This window comes from Rattus norvegicus, chromosome 8, assembly GCF_021556685.1.
Source record: "Rattus norvegicus strain SHRSP/BbbUtx chromosome 8, alternate assembly SHRSP_T2T, whole genome shotgun sequence".
Lineage (NCBI taxonomy): Eukaryota > Metazoa > Chordata > Mammalia > Rodentia > Muridae > Rattus > Rattus norvegicus.
In genome coordinates this window covers 92,709,753-92,727,702 of record NC_141541.1, presented here as the reverse complement: position 1 = coordinate 92,727,702, position 17,950 = coordinate 92,709,753, and the positions used below count along the sequence as shown (strand labels likewise).

The 17,950-nt window shown below is 40.1% G+C and overlaps 1 protein-coding gene across 2 annotated transcripts in view; it reads right to left on the bottom strand.

Annotated features, from left to right (window-relative positions):
• The window catches only part of Bckdhb (branched chain keto acid dehydrogenase E1 subunit beta), a 187,001-nt gene that overhangs the window by 60,760 nt on the left and 108,291 nt on the right, over positions 1-17,950 (bottom strand). For both annotated transcript variants that reach the window (NM_019267.1, XM_087560759.1), the window contains 1 exon segment: positions 6,132-6,218. In NM_019267.1, the coding sequence (NP_062140.1) occupies positions 6,132-6,218 (87 nt within the window).

The following is a 17,950-nucleotide window of genomic DNA, read 5'->3' as shown; positions in this document are numbered from 1 at the left end:
TATTTATTGGAAACTTAGAAGTCATACCAAGGGAAGCCAGCTCGGCTATGGAATTTCTTCCATACAGAGGTAAATTCTGTAATATTTCATTCAAGATTCTTTGGGTTCTAATCCCTACTTGTCAATCTTGACTCAGACTACAGCCTTTTATGCAGTATTCTAACCATGTCAAAACCGTGCTTATGCCTAGAACTATACCCCTTTCTACCCAGCTTGAATTCATTTTCATTCTAGGCTCATGTCCATCCTCTGGCTACGTATCAATTCCTTTGTCAAAGATTGTACAGTCCCACAGTGCTCTGTTTGACTGTGTTGTATTATATTCCTAATGGTCACAGTTTATCATCCATTCCTTTTAATAAACTCAGAGTGCCTAAAGCAAGGACTCCACTTCTCATACCAAATGCTTGTATAAGACATTGCCTAAAATACTGAGTGAAAAAAAAAAAAACAAAAACACAGGGATGAACTACGGCTGAAGAAATGGTCAGTGTAACCAGCACACGGGCTTCACGCAAAGGTGCAAGAACCCTGACTGGACCACTGTTTTAGGCAACCAAGGCCTTGCATAAGCAATTTGCTGCTGCATTAAAAGAGCATCCTTAGAGGTTTTCAAGCAGAGGGTAGACAAAGTGATGTTTTGGAAATTAAAGACTTGAATGTGATAAGGGGTGAGAGTTTAGAGCCAAAGAAGTAAAACATCCCCAAAAAGCTTCGGGTGTGAACGCTTCCTGTTCACACCTGGGAATGCTCATTTCCATAAGCTGACAGATGATCATTACTCTCTATTCTCACTGTTCCTTGTTTACGTCCTTCCACATAAATCATTTATTATCATTTATTATTCGTATCATCTCAAAAGTTGGCAAGAAAAAGGAACTTTCTGTCTACAGCACAGCAGCCGGGCAGAGTTAAAGGTTTCCAGAACAGCCATGCAAACTACTAACCTCCACCCCTCTGAAAATACAGAGTGAGCAGAGAGAAGGCAGGTGGTGGAGACAGTACACGGAACATGGAGGGAGAACAAAGGCCTTCACCCCAGATGCCCATGGGCACTCCCATCCGCAGCACAAGCTGAGACCACTAGGATATGAGCACTGTCTGTGGCCACAGAAGCTGCTCACAAGAAATACTCAACAGGCTTCTGGGCAAAACTGCTCTTTACAACGCCCGGCTCACAGTCAGACACTCCTGCTGACCAGCTCTCAGGAGGCCCTAGCTCCCATGTTTTAGCCAAAAGGCACATTTCCCATGATGCCTGCTTCATCTGTAGCTAGCAAATTATATATCGCTGATAAAAACTTTTTTAAATTAAGATAACAAAGTTGTAGGAAATTATTCATCACATTAGTATCCTGATGACTCTTAATTGATCAACATGATAGATATATTTACTATTATATATAATATACATTATATTATATATAACTCACATATATAGATAGATGATAGATGATTGACAGATAGATAGATGATAGATAGATGGATAGATAGATAGATAGATAGATAGATAGATAGATATTATAGGCAAAAATCTCAAAATTATTTAGGATTTGTCCTCTTCTCATAACCTGACACACTAAAATACAATATTTATAACTTGGTAGCAACGGGTTTATACAGAAAAAGCAAATCAGTCTTTGGAACACAGAACAGTAAGAAAAGCAAACTTCCTTCTGTTAAACACTATGAGACTCTCCTTTTGCACAATAATTCACACAGGCTCAAACTATCAGGACCCAATCCCCTTACAAACTCTGCGTATGTATGAGCGACTTCTCGATTCCTATCCTCAGCTCGAAGACCGCACAGAGAGGATACAACAATGGTATGGAAAGTTACCATCGTCTCCAACTGGCCTCTCTAGTTCAGAGTTATTGCTTCCATGTGTTGAAAAAAGAAAGAAAGAAAAAAAGAAAGAAAAAAAGAAGGAAACCTTTAAGCCAACCACAATCCTTGAAACTTTTGGCGCTCTTATTGAGTATTGAATCCAGAAGGGGGATTTAAAAAAGAAAAAGAAAACCCTATTTTTTTATTATCACACCATTATATCAGAGTCGGAGACTTGTCATTACGAGACTGTGCGGGAAGCTAATAATGAAGGTTGGTTTCTAAAATGTTCGCAGGAATCACGCTACGTATCTAGAGCCGTGAAAATGCCTCTGCTGGTCGGTCTTAACATTTAAATACGTAATTACTGACTTGGAGACTGGATTCTCAAATATACAGCACAAATTAATTTGGGAGAGATTAAAACGGAGGAAGCTAATGGGTGCTGCACAGTGAACATGTTTTTGGAAATCTGTGAGTATGGTGCCGAGGAACGCAAACACCATACAAAACTCTTTTTCTGAAAACAGTGAAATCCTGGCCCAGGAACCCAAAGAAAAGGCCACTGAATTCCCTGAAATCTATCGTCTTTGCATATTTTTTTCCACACAGCAGAGTTCAAATTTATCCCTTTAAGTCCTCAAGGACTTCAAGATTCATCACGTGTCAAATGAGAGGACAGGGCAAACAAGTTTGCACACCCCAAAGTAAGAGCAGATGGGAACGTAAAGTTAGATGAGGAGAGACGGCGGCGCTTTGGAGGAAGAACACAACATCTCTCCCAAGGGTACCAGGCCTCAGCTTGCTCTGCCTCCCACGTAACTTCTAAAATAAACCCAATATTGATTTGATTAAATGTTTGATTAAATGTTTTCCGTTACTCTTATCGGCATTCTTTAAAACACGGAAATCTTAGAAGACACTACTAATAAATCTGAATGATTTCTATATACTGATCATAAAGTAGTCATTTCTCTGGTGAATTTAGCATTAGTTCACAGTAAGACTATTTATAATCATGTTAATAGTAATAATAATAATAAGTGGGGCTTTATGAGAAAGAAGCACCAGCTATGAGAGATTGCAGATATGGGCTGTAAACATCTTGTCTGATGAGAAGGGGCATCTGCAGGAAATTAAAGTTAAATAAATTATGACTATATTTTGTATTCATTCTTCTATATTTTATTTCTATAAGTAAAAACAAACTTTCTATAGCCATGCTAATAACAATACCATGTTGTCAAGGTGTTCTTCTGTCAGAGATTAAATTTTTTTAATAAAGTCTGATGCTTCCAGCTAATAATATCAATTATAAAACTTAAAAAGCTACTTGAGAGGGGGAAATTTTTTCAGTTTTTTTTTTAATTTTGACTATGGATAATAGGTTGAAATATAAATAAAACATTTTTAGGCTTTCAAACGTTTTCAATTTTTTTTGTATTTAAAAACAGTAGTTTTACTATATGATAATTATTTTCCTAAGCACTTTAAAGAATTAACCATGGGTTTCTAAAAACCCTACCACGTATGTTCCACATAATAACGTGTGGGGTGCAACATTTTTACTTAAAATTCCATAGAAAATTTAAGATTGTTTGATACAACGAGAACCAGATATTTTAGCAAGGAGTGAGTGATAAAATTCAGGGTCCACACTCATTTACAGTTTCAAGCTTCCTCCCCCAAAGAGAATGAAAACGTTTTCCTCTTCTGCCCAGAAGGCCGATTTTCAATACTATAACCCGGTTTCATCCTTGCTAACCTTACAAGGTCCAAGCATCGAAAAGAAATGTAGAAGTATGGATCACTGCGAGTGGCGAAAGCAGCTGTAAGTCACTTCAGTGACTCCATTTAAAACAAGAACCCCTGGCACCAGTAACCTAATCCAGGTTTCACTGACAGGACGCTGTGAGCCCCACCTGCTGTAACTGCACACACACGAAAAACAACTGCTGAAACGACTTCAGCTTATTCTCAACCATTACTACTAAAAAAAGGAAAAAGCCCACATCTCTCGCTTCCTTCTTTATCAATAGAGAAAGGCAATAAAAGGCAAACACATTCATAAGATCTGCATAAATTCATTTTCTGCATTCTGTGTTTAGACAAATAAAACGAATTAAGATAAAAAAAATTCTAGTTAGATGCAAATCCACTACAAATGTTACAGCATTACCTAATTCACCTTGGAGTTCACTCATTGAACAATTTCTTTCTAGAAACAGACAATTCTATAATGAATTCACAATTTCTTATGTTCCTCTTGGGGCTGTTGGCCGCTCAGAAATGATGGGGTATGTATTCTCTGATCATTGATCCAAAATCCCTGGACTAGCTTCAAGACCTTTCCCGTCTTTATAAGCCTATTGGTCACAGCAGTTTAGTGGCAAATGCACATCTGGTAAGAAGAGGCTCTAAGTTTCAGGTGCCTGTGAACACGGAGGGAGCTACAAACAGTCAAGCTGGGAGAGTCGGGGCGTGGCGCAAGCGGCCTCGCTTTGGTGCATCCGAGTTATGGTACAAATATGATTACACAGTGGGTAATCTCCCTGTCAACTTTTACCGCCATAAATCATCTCACAGCTTCAGGACCGAACTGTGACGCCCTCACGTGATTTCTGGTGCTGGCAAGCTGCAACGGCAGTGTTTAAACTCTTAACCCAGTGTTTCTGAGATGAGGGTTTCCTAATGTACTCCTGCGGCTGGAAAGCCATTTTTCCATAAACATGAGTCCACATAGTATTCAAAATCAAGAGACAGCAGATTAGATCATCTTTCGAAGTCCATTCCAGTCTGAAAACTGCATTACACTCAGTCAGCAGCGTACCAACAGAGACCACATTTTAGAGCAGACTCAGAGGAAGAAATGTTTACAAAAAGACACAATCCCAAGTTCAACTTCCTTCTGCTAGAGTCCCTTGTATAATTACATGCAAATGATACTTGGTATAGGCAGTGAGCTTATTACCCAAGCAGTGGCCTAAGCAGGCCAGAGCTGTCAAAGCTCCTATCAGCAGCAATCATTCCCTCCCATAGGCTTCATTATACTCCCGATTATCAGGAGTCAGAAAACCCAGTGTCCTTTGCCAATTCCGCCTCTGGCTTGAAATAACACCTTAGCATTACAGTGATTATCCCTACAGCCTCATTTTAAAAAGAGTTGGTCCAATGTGCTATTCAATAATTAGCATGCAGCGTAACGCGGACAAGGACTCAAGACACAGAAACGATAGTAAGTAAAAGGAATGCAAAACATTGACAAAAATTCACTTTTCTCAACTGTGTCAGTACCTCGAGATGACAGGACAGCTTAATTTTCATTGGATATAATTATTACTTGGATTTGGTTTTTAAATATTTTGTTTAAATATATTTCCACAGTATTATAAAAAAAAAGACTATGTAATTTTACTAACTAGCACATAAACTATTTTATTAGAAAAATTCATTTGCTGGTTAAAAATGTAAAACTCAGCTCACAGCATTATTGTTTTACTGTAACTTCTATGAAACTGTTAACCCCAGACTCACGCCCTGTCTGCGAAGATGTATCTTAATAATTAAAGAACCCTGATGTCAGAAAATAGAAGAAAAACATTTATAGACTGTATTGATATTCTGAGTTTAAAATGCACGTAGTTTATATTTTGATAACTTACTTTTTAAATTTAAAAATAAGGAAAAATATAAGTCCTTCATATTGTACATATGTATTATACACATATGAATAAACAATTTCAAATAAAATCTTCTCCTCAAAGTGAAGTGTGTGGGGCTTTCCCCCTGTTACGCAGTATCTGAAGTGAACATTTTAAAAATGAAAGTGTTTAATTCACTTCTCAAGTACTTCTAATAACATCCCACCCTTTTATTTCTAATTAAGCTGATAAATAGTTTTTGAAATTAGATATTTTGACAGATTTAAGGGTGAGTACTATTCATTTTTAAGATGAATTTCATAACTAATCTAATGCATAACAACATTAGGTTTTATTACAAGGGATGATTAGGTCGATATGAAAAGGAATTTCCTTTTCCTGATAATGCAGCAAATGCAACTTATTTTATTAAATTCATCTGCAGTTTTTCTTCTTCCATAAAGGATTTTTCCACTTTGATTAATCTGAATTTTCTTCTTTCAGGATATAATTACACCATTAACGGAAAGCTAGTACAGTCTCACTGGGAAATGAGACTTTCCAACAGCTCATACTGTGGCATTCTTCGATAAGCAGTCATTCTTCTGGAACAGATACGCACAACCACACAAACATAAAAATCAGCGGGCATTACTCTACCTGGACCGTGGAGCTGATCTCAGAGGCAAAGCCGCCTGTCAAGGGCGCCTCGTGGCTGATCAACAGTCGCCCCGTTTTGATCACAGACTGAAAGAGAAGAAGGGAACCAGGTGTTGAAAAGAATATATATTTTAAGCATATGATAGCATTTTAATTCACTAATAAAAACAAACTGCTTAAATTCCATAAATAAAAAAATATCAGAAAACTGATTTTATGTTTAGTAAGTTATTACAAATGTCTTTCAACTGGGTACATTTTTTATACTGTCAAGAAACTTTCACATAGCTTATAATCTTAGCATGAAAGAAAAATGAGATTTATAACTTCGTGTAGTATATAATTCAAAGCGCATGCCTATTTTATAGGACATTTTTTGTCATAAGTGAATTACTGTTTCATCTTTCTGTATTTTGGCCTGATTTTCCCATCTTTTTACTTTTAAGATCCAAATGTTTTTTGGATGTGGGCACATGACATGTGAGTATATACAGCAACAGTCTTGAAAAATACCGGGCACGGAACAGGCAAACACAGAAACAGTACAAAAACACCACGGTGAAGGAAAAGGCGGTGTGTCCTTGAGAGACTTGCCGGTAACAAGTCACTCTGAAGATGAAGGGTTATGACCATCTTCACTAATGTGCACTGAAAATCTCGTTACCGATCATAGTGCCACTTCAACATGAAAGGTGGCAGTCATGTATAGTGGCTCAAACAGTTGCTCACGACGGGCATGAGAGATTTTTAACAAAAGCAAATCAAAAATCATGGCTATGGTATCACAGCAGGATACCAAAATCAACGAGTTATTACTTAAAATACATGAAACCGTATTAGCGGAGAAAGGGTAAATTCTTCTCCAAATTGCTATCAAGGTTATCACCTTCTTTTAAAAATTTACTGCTTTATCAATTTAAAATGAAATCCTCAAACAAGAGATACACGTCTAAAAGGAAAGATTTTGCTCAGCTAGGCAATTCTAGCTTAGAACTCCGAAACAATGGTAGCAGCTTCAACCAGCGGATGCTAAGCCCCAAGGTATGGGCAGGACTCACAACAAAAATAGGTCACTGTAGTTACTAAGTAGTGACTGGAGATCACAGGAGGACAGGAACACCATAAGGACCCCTACCGCTCTGACAACCTGAGGAACTGGCATTTGTTTTTCTATGGCTGAAGTAACTTGCCCCTTTTTTTTAAATCATAATTAAACTTCAATGTGCTAGGCTGGAAATGATGGAATACAAACATTCTATAATCAAGAAAAAAAAGCACATATATGTTTTCAAAATATACTGTAATTGATTTTTCTGCCTTGCTTAAGCAGCTCGAACAATCCTTTTTTTTTTTTTTTTTTTTTTTTTTTTTGCCGGTCGGATCTCTGAAAGCTCCGTAAGGCAGAGCCTGGCCATATGAGATTACCAACGAAGCAGCTAACACCCACCCAAGCTAGATGGTGTCGGTTCATGGGTAACAGGTAGAAATGCTCTCAACAGCTGCTCTTATCCTAAAACTGCAAACGACGTATTAGTCCTTTATAATCCAGATCTGGGCTTTCTCAAGATCAAATGACAAGGTTTAGAATGGAAATCCAGCAAGCATTTGGGGCAAAGAGTCATGCTTCCAGCAAGCTACAGAGTGGAAACTCTAGGGAAAGACTAGATCCCAACTCTGACGGCTCAAGCAGCATGATGTGCAAGTACAGAGAATCGAGACCCGAGCGTGCGTCAGGAGGAAATGGCTACAGAAACGCACCTCCACACCAGAGAACACTGCAGAGCCACAGAGAAGAAAGGCAATGTGGGAAGATGTCCAAAGTAGTCAGTTCTAAAAGCAAGCAGCAGCTCACTCTGTGAGAAGTTATGAGCCATAAAGACCCTTTTGAGTATGTATGTTATCAGAAACACTCCTTCCACATGGTCAGAACTGGCTTCTCCTGGGAAACGGTAGTTAAGGAGGCACATGGAAGGGATTTTAAACTTTCTCTTGCATCATGAAGGTTACTGAAATTAACGTCGGTGAATCTAAACAAGCAAAAACAAAGCAGAAGCCCATGAAGGGATGCTAAATTGACCTACAGTTTGGGCATACTCTCCTCAAGAAATAGAACTGGTTTTAATACTATCTTAAGATTCCCCTCAAAAAACAGAGGAATCTTTTTATCCCAGGCTACAAATACAAAAGGTCACATAAAAACCACTGTGATCCAGCCTCCGCCTGCCACCTTCTTTCACATCTGCATCTACAGAACCATAGGAAGCTCCTCACTGAGACTTCAAGACAACAGATCCCAGACAAATAAACCCTTGGCACAAGAGGGTCAAGTCCAGTCTCTCTGTCTGTGCCTAACAGGAAAACCTGTTGTCATCTTCAGATTAAGCATGTTGCTGTCAGAGCTGTAGACACAATTCCAGAAGCTTCTGAAACCCTAAGATCTAGAGGGCAGAAGGGATGAAACACAACCTAACCTCACTTTGGATGTGTGGAGATGGCCGCCACACTCATACAAGAAAAAGAGAGCCGGGGAAGAAGAGGCTTAGAGAAGCGATTCTTAGAATCACAAGTGTCTTAGACACCACCATGGCCTCCGCTCTGAGCCAAGGATTTGGTGCCCACTATTTCATTTAATTTGGAAAGAGCTCAAGTTTCATTTCTCAAGCTTAAAAGTATCTCTGATCCCTGGAAAGCATTTACATGCATAAAATAAAGGAGAAACACTGCTATTTTCAGCCATTCTAAGAATGAACATATACTGTGATTGTCTAAAGACAGTTCACTATTTCATGAGGCAGAGCAGAAACTCAGTGTGGCGCATGCCTTTCATTATTCACATTCACATTTTTAATTTCTAAGACTCCTAAAAATCGTTTTGTCTATTCCACTTTATTATTTTCATGTTATTAATATTGAGATCACTCCAAATTTATAAAACAGAATCCTATCATTTGTGGCTCAATTAACTATCTAGTAAAATCAAGTTTAGTTTTCAATGATCATACACCTAGGCAAAATTTAAAACATACAACTGCCTGGAAATTTCTTTACAAAGCGCTTTCTTGAACTCTCTTAAAATTAGTATGGTGTTTTTTTAAAGGTGGTTGTCCTTAGCTTTTTAAGCAACAAAATGACAGATATAAATGCTAATACTTTCCATCTAAGGAAAGGGAAGCTTAAAGTTTTAAGTTGTCAAGTTCCCATCTGAGGTACGTACGTACTTCTCTATTTGAAAAACCTAAAGTCATTAAGCAACTTTTCAATATAATAGCTAAGCCAGGAAAGACCACATAGGCAGGATTTTCCAGTTCTGGCTTCTTCAACTTCTCACCACTACAATCCGCCCCTGGATTAAGGTCTGTGGCACATGGGGCACCAGCAAGGGCTAAGATGATTAAAGATTAGGATTGTGAAAAGCATCTCCATTTCTCTCCATATTCCCAAAACAAGAGTCTCTTCCCTGCCTGTCAAACCTCAAAGGCTGCCTCTCGAAAGCTATTTACCATTTAGAGATCTTCTATGAGACACCAGCAGCCTCCTGTCCCAGGAGAGGCAACAAAAGGAGATGTGGAAGAGCACAGGCAAGCAAGATGCCCTGTTTTAATGGAACCCAGGTTTGGGATCCGTGACTTCTCCCCACAGCTGTGCTCAGCCCAAGCATCTTTAACAAGGATTACCTTTCTATCTATCCAGGATGGCTAGAACAATGTTCTGAATATGGGATTCTCCAGGCAAGCCAGACCACACCATGAAAACATGTTTAAAGGGAATGCACGTGCCACCTTTGCACATTTACACAAACGCATCTCATGTTACAAAATCCACATTAAGGTAACCTAAAAATACACCTCAGCCTATCCTGCTATGGTCTGAAGTAAAACTTGAAATTAATGGAGTTTTAGCATAGCTTTTATCTGTTAATTTAAAGCAGTTTTTAGCTGTTAAAATAAAACATAAAATTCATACCTATATATGGGTCCCCTGTGAGGTCTCATACATGCAGGCTAATGTCACTTTAGCAACAAGATTGTAGTCTCCGCAGAGCTAAGCCACTCTGCAAAAATGGTCACGCAGAGGTTGGCTGCCCAAATGCTAGACATATGTTTTAGTGAATGTAGCCTTTAAGGATTTTAACACAATCCAACCAGGAAAACCATTAAGCTGTCATTCGGGAGAATATGATACAGACAGGCAGACCATTAAGCTTGCATACGCTTGAAAGTACAACACCAGCATTCAGTATGGTGTGTAAGTGTAAGGCTAGGGGCGTGTGCGCGTGTGCACATGTGCATGTGTGTGATTTCTTACTCAAAATCTATAGCAAAAACTTCTCCCTATGATTTACTCTTACCAGCACCAAGTTGAGCAGCAACACATTCAAGTGCTGGCAAGATACAATAAGAATATAATTTCTAGACAGTCAATCTAGCAATTTCCATCAGAATATAAAGATAAAGATAGGAAATGAAACGCCAAAGCCTGCCTTTACCAGTAATCACAATGACTGACAAGAGTCATAACACGTTTCCCTTATGGAATACATGCTACTCGGTAATTACAGTCTAGAATTGGTCAAGGACATGGTATCAACAAGCTTCAAACATCAATGGCAATGAATTAGGTAAGTACTTTTGACACATTTTTATCTGTAGTAGCCAAATGCATCTCTCATGCTAACTAGAAAAACAAAACAAAAAGCACAATTAGTCACAGGCTGACAAACGTACCACTGGATGCCTGGAAACCAGCATTTATCAGCGTGCCTGCTGCACATGACTGGACCACTGGCCAGGGTTCCACTGGAGAAATACCAACACTAAAAAGAGCCATCGAGAGCTCCAGAGAGAGTTCTGAAAAGTCCATTTTGGCAAAGAGAGTGCTGGCAGGGTTACAAATATTTAATATTGTAGGAAAGTGGTGTAAACCGAGAAAAACCGAATCCCTGCGGCTTTGTCACCCATGTGGGAAAGGAGGTAAAAGAACAAACAGAAAGCAAGGACAGACAACCAAACACATCCAGAAGGGGAGGCCGCCACTGTACCCCAGCTTCCTCACACTGCTATGACACTTCTCCATGGTTCACACTTTCCGCCATTATTTTGAAAATCATTGTGGAAATCCTGACAAAATTACGAGTGTCCATGATTCTAAAAGCTACTTCACAACGCTGGATAAGCCTGCTGGTGCCAGCCAGCCGTTACCTCTGCAGCTTGCTTTTACGTTGCCCTCGAAGGCCAAAGCAAGTGAGCTACTGGCTAGTTTGAGAACATGAGCCATTTACCTCTGTCTTTCCCTAAACTACCAGACATCCTGCCCCCTCAAAGACCCATCTCTACAACCCCTCCTGCCTGGTCCCCACAACAAGCTGGATTTCCTGTAGCTTTAAATGCCCTGATACTATTTTCTCAGTGTCTTAACCAGATTCTCACAGAGTTAGAGGAAGCTGACAATGCTAGGACCTTTTATAAAACCTAAAGCCAGGGTACCGGTGCAAGCCTCGGTGAACGCCATCCAGGTGGCACTCTTGCTACATCAGTCTTACAGGGATTTACCTCTCGACCCCCTGCAACTGTCCTACTCTGGACGCCATGCTTTAAACACAAGTCTGAGGCTGTCTTACTCTTTGTATCTAACACAGAATATAAGGCACAGCGCACGCACTATGTATCCAACCGGGCTGATTACACTCATTTTTCTGTTGTTCTGGAATCCATATTATTAAAGTATGGCAGTTTGAAAATGTGTTTAAGTGGTTTCATTTATTTATCTTTTTAGAGAAATAATCCTTTTCATCAAGGGGGTGACAGTTGTATTCTATCTCCTCCAACAAATATTAACCCATTCAACACTTGGAAATTCACTGCAACATTCTGCCCCTAACCTCAATGTGTAACACATAGTTGCAGCTAAGTTTGTGGATGTTTGGCAAATTGTATTGTGTTGACTTTAAATATAAGAACAGAGTCCAATACTCTGACATCTGATCTCTCAGGAAGGACCCCTGCTGCTATAAAAACAGTGCAAGGGGATCCTGAAGAGAAACCTCCTATGGCCTAACCCTCATAGACTCATAGCCACAACGCACTTATTGTCCCTATTCCAGAGCAAGAATAAACTTCTTGTGTTGTGCACCTTTTTAGAAATGCACAATGTTAGCCGAAAACAAACACAGGGCTGGCACTAAACTCAAGTTTTCCCAGTCGACAAAAGCTCACTATGAGGCAGAGGCACAGTACTAGACTCATGGACATTTTTAGATTTAACTAAGTGTTGGGAAGGACTGACTGTGGCTTTAGAGAGTTTTATTGTGTTGTATCTGCCCTGTTTGCTTAAGCATCATGTGAAGATTAAGCAAATCCAAGGAACGTTTTCTTTCTTTCTGCCAGAAAAACTCTTCAAAGACTGAAGCAACAACTGCTCATGTCCTCCCCAACCTTCATTCCTATCACGTCCCCACCATTCTTGGCGTAAGATTTAAAAACAGGCTGGCCTTGAACTCAAGAGACCTGCCTGCCCTGCCCCCCACCCCTGTCCCACCCCTGCCCCTAGCCCTGCCCTGCAAAAGTAGGACAGATGGATTGTACCATAATCCTGTATTTAAAACTATGTCGCACCATATCACATAGCCATTGAGAATGACATGAGTTCCAAATTCAATACTTGTGTTCATCTCTGTTTCTGACTGCAATCCTCCAAGTGATGGTAAGTTCATAACTACTTAAGGTTTAATTTTCATTTGCCTAAACTACTGAACTGAGAATAGAACCCCCTTGGGGGGAATTAGAGGAAGTATTGAAAGAGTTGAAGGAGCTTGCAACCTGATAAAAACAACAATGCCAACCAACCAGAGCTTCCAGGGACTAAACCACTACTGAAGGCTATACATGGACTGACCCAGGGCTCCAACTGCATATGTAGCAGAGAATAGCCTTGTTGGGGCACCAGTGGAAGGGGAAGCCCTTGGTCTTGCCGAGGTTGGACCCCCAGGGCAGGGGAATATGAGGGTGGGGGCAGTAAGGGGGCTGTATGCGGGAATACCCGTATGGGGGAGGGGGAGGGGAGAGGATGGGGGGCTATGAACAGGAAACCCGGAAGGGGAATAACATTTGAAATGTAAGTAAAAAAATATATCTAATAAATAATTTTTTTAAAATGCAAAGAAAATTCATTTACCTAAAAATTAGAGGTGTTGAGCATCTTGCATAGGCTTGCTGGACATTTGTATACCTTCCTTGGGGGTAAGGGGAGTGTGTTTAAATCAACTCCTTTGCCTCTTTTTTAATCACCAGGATTGATTTTTTTTTCCCCCACTGAATATGCTGTAAAGATCACCTCACATCTGATTTTTGAAAACTGGTCTCTTTGGGGACTGTAAGTAAACTGCTTCAGAGGATGACCTTGTGACAGGGAACTCCCAACTGCTTACCACGCCCCTATCTTTAAATACCCACCATCTACTCTGGTTTCTCACCATTTTGAAACAAACACAAACAAAATTTTCCTCTACTGTCTCCAATATTCATCTTTCCCTAGATTGGCTATCCACGACAGCACTCCCCTCCAGAGAGTCACACTGAAAAGTCAGCAACTCAAGATCTCAGTCAGAACAAATAAACAGTGTCAGCTGGTCCCACAGCACAGAACAAACCCTCTGAGCCTCGGGTCTGTTCCTCACCGCACCAACAACTAGATACTGGGTGCCAATCAAGAAAGCCTGGAGCAGTAGTATAAACCACTTTCTACACCATTTTAAGTATCCATGTAACTTCTCAATAAACTTTCAATGTTGTACAAATTCCAAGGGTCACTAGTTCATATCAAAAACAACATCCCAAGCCATGGGCTAGTCCTGGGGAAAAGTAACTCAAGTCCCAAAGAATTACAACTTCAACTGCCACAAGTTTCTGGGGGAAAACATTCCCTCCAAAAAAAAAAAAAAAAAAAAAAAAAACTGTTTCAAGAAATAGTAGATAAAAGAGAAAGAAAGAATACTGCTGTTAAAATTAAGTTTAGAAATTCATCGAAGAACTTTAAATTTTGACACTTTATTCCTTTTCTAAAATAATGGGCATGGGGGGAGGAAACCTGTACTTTTCTCTTCTTGAAACAACATTTGGCAACCTGTTCTCAAGTGTTGACAAGAGAGAAATACTACATCTGGCCGTCGTCGAGAGTGATAACTGGTAGAGACTGACGCCATCCACCCTACTCCCAGTATAACACGAAAACTAAGAAAGCGACCCGAACCCAAACCAAGGCGTCAGCCAGTTATGTTTTACGTGGTTGTTCGAAGCGTGTATCAAGGGTACAATTCTCCCTGCCGCCAGCTGGTTGCCTACCAAGGTAATCCTGTTCCACGGAATGATCAAAAGTATAAACACAGCTACACTTCTGTATCACCATGGATAAAGGGTTTCATTTCCTAAAACTCGGTCCAACTCTGTTAGAACAAATGGATTTTTAGTACATTATGAAACGAAATCGTGTGTACTTCAGAATCCATGGTCAAGGTTAAAAATCTTTTGGGTCTTTCTTGGATGCAAACGGTGTTATAGGAAAACTTCAAGAATGTTTCAGAAAAATTACAGACTGAGCATGTATATAAGGAAGCCGGAATAGAAGTTAAACTTCAAACCTTCATATTTTCATTAAAACCAAGATCATAGGAATAAACTGTTAATATGACAAGTGGACTCGGGAAAAGAATCCCTTCATCAGAGGGAGTAACAAGTACCCACAGAACACATGTCCGCTGCCTGGTAAGTAAAGTTAAAAACACAGAGGGGTGAACATCTCGAGGACAAGAATTACAGCCTCAAAACTCAATGTCACTGGGATACTAGCCCCACACTATAATAGTTATCAGGATGATTTAGTATATTAGCAAGAGGGGATGATAGTTATAAAGATGATTCATATTTTTAATCAAATTATAAGTTTTTTCAAGAAATATTACTTCCTGCAATGTCAATATTTTCCTGACTGATTTCTAATTCTCTAATCATAATGTCTTTATGGGCATGGACTGGTAGAAACGTTCAAAAAAAACTGACCATCCTTCTTCTCAGATTCCATAAGAAGCGAGAAGAAAGGGGGAAACCAGGCCCATTACTGGACACCTAGCCAACGACCCAGGGCTAGTGAAACCGTGGCTCTTGGAGGAGCACCTACAATAGCCCCTTTATTAATCAACACAATCCCTAACTACACTCTAAATATTTGTCCTTATAGCCACAGATGAGTGTGGCTCTCATCAAGAAAATCTCTCTTTGCAACAGATGGAAACCATTACAAAAACCCACAACCAACCAATCAAAATGCTGACATGTGGATCCCAGTCCCAACCCATACATCTACAACCAAACTCCTGCACTGGAAGCCCAGGGAACACTGAAGAAGAGGGACATAGGCTGTAAGATTCTAAGAGCCAGGGGAGGTTTCTATGAGACTACGTTGTCTGCGTCAGAAGCTACACCCTGAAGCTTTGCCAGCATGGTTGCCTAAAGATGATTTAAACCAGGATGCAACCATAGACGTGTTAACATGGAAATAACATGGAAAGAAGAAAGCTCATGAGGTCTTAACCCTAGGAAAAGAACTGATGGTAACTGACGGAGAGAAGTCTTCCCCAGGAAAAAAAAAGCAGTTTGTTACCCAATTCTAAATGATTGGTCCTGGAAACATATGCACACAAGTTATATCACATGAGCTGAAATACAAACACGCTCCACACGCGTGCACGCATGCACACACACACACACACACACAAACATGCACACACACACATGTGCACACCTATATGCAACAATAAAAAGGCCACAATTTGAAAGAAAGCAAGTGGGAGTGGGTACATGGGGAGGTTTGGAGGGAAGGGAGGGGAGAAACGATATAATTATAAGTAGATGAGATGCATTTTCACTGGTACTATGTAACAGTTTCCTCTGAGCAGGTTTCCATCCAGTACATGGAGTACATGCATTTGCTATGCTCAGGGGTTAAAATGGAAAGGCTGCCAAGAGCATGGACAGGTGAAGGTCTTGCTGGTACCTGGCATTCTCTATTCCTAGTCACCCTGACACCATGACACTCCCCTGCCTCGGGACCTCTTGTGACAATGGTGTTGAATTGAGAGAATACATGTACACAAGCTAAGAGTCATGACCACTGGAGGAAGAATAAGTAAGGTCTTTGGGGAAGAGTTAGAACATAAAACATTAAGAAGATACAGGTAAAAACTGATCTGTATGTCCATGGGCATCAGGGACAAGAATGTATGAGTGCTGCTGAACTCTCTTTGTACGAACTCTCGTCAAACAACCCCTCACAAGTAAATGTATCCACAGTAGCCTGTCTGCTCTCCTCACCAAGAGACTATCACTGCGTAAGAAACAGCCACCAAACCAGGAATGCCCCTGCTGCCCTGGCTCTGCTAAGGCTCAACACCACCTAACAATCCTGCCGCTGAGCCCCAGGCCTTAGCTCTAGCCCGGAGACTCCAGATCCATCCTTTGCTACTTTACTCAACAGAACTACACGCAGGAGATGATGAAGAGATGTCTACAAGCTGACTTTTTTAAGAAAAAAGTAAGGTTTTTACTCCACCCCATCCCCATGCATTTTCACAAAAAGGAAACATCAACGAACTCTACTTGAAATCAAAGTCTAATTTTTGATAGCCTTCACAGTGCATAACCCTGAGCAAACAATAAAAACTCAAATTCCTCAGCACCTGAAGCGTCGGCTCAGATTCCTGACCTCCTATTCCTAGATATCCACCTACCAGAGGCCGCCAGGGGAAAAGAGGAGGCAAAGCACTATTCTTTGACACTTCCGCACTCTCAGTTGTAAGCAGTTACTCATTATGTTCTGTTTCACACATGAGAGAGGAGGGCGCCCACGAGGGGAGGGAACAAGTTAATATGTGGAATGGGGCTCAGTACAGATTTTATTAAAAAGTTAATATGTAAGACAGGCATGCACAGCCAAAGGTTTAAATGAACAGCTTGGAATAATAGAGTGTGTGTGGCAGTGTTGCAATTCTAAAGTATGTGACATTCCTATGCAGGGTGAATTAATTAATTGGCTTATAAGATACAGTGCAAAAGTGAATGCATGTATCTGTGTTTGTATGTTTTACCCTACACAAGACACTTGACACAATACATAGATAGTATGTGTATATATACACATATATTTATGAGAGTAGACGTTTTTACATAGTTTTGCAGAGTGTGGGAAGGGAATGTAAGACAAAAGAAAACTAAGATTTTTTAACACAGAGCAATGAACCATTTTAGCATTAGCCTAGAAGAACAGCTGTTCCCAGGCTCTCCGAAAACAGCAGACACTCAACTCATAGTCAAAAGGGTAAACACCAGCTAATTTTCCTTTATAAAAACTGTCTCCCAGACTTAATTCTAAAGAAATTATAACTCCAGCTGGAAGAAGGTATTCCCAAAACTCTGTGTATTCACATTTGTAAGTAGTTACGGAAACTAAAAAGTCACATCAGGAAACTAGAGACCTGTGTGTCACAACCCCTTTCGGAGATGAATGACTATTTCCCAGGGGTAGCCTGAGACCATTGGAAAACACAGATGTTTACATTATGATTCATAACAGTAGCAAGATTACAGCTATGAAATAGCAATGAAATAATTTTATGGTTGGGGATCACTACAACGTGAGAAACTGTATTCAGGGATCACAGCATCCGGAGGGTCGGGAGCCACCGCTCTAGAGCAAAACCATCCACCACTGTGTCCACAAATCTGAAAACATCCATTCCTGTTACCAACAATTATTTAATCAGAAGCCTCTGT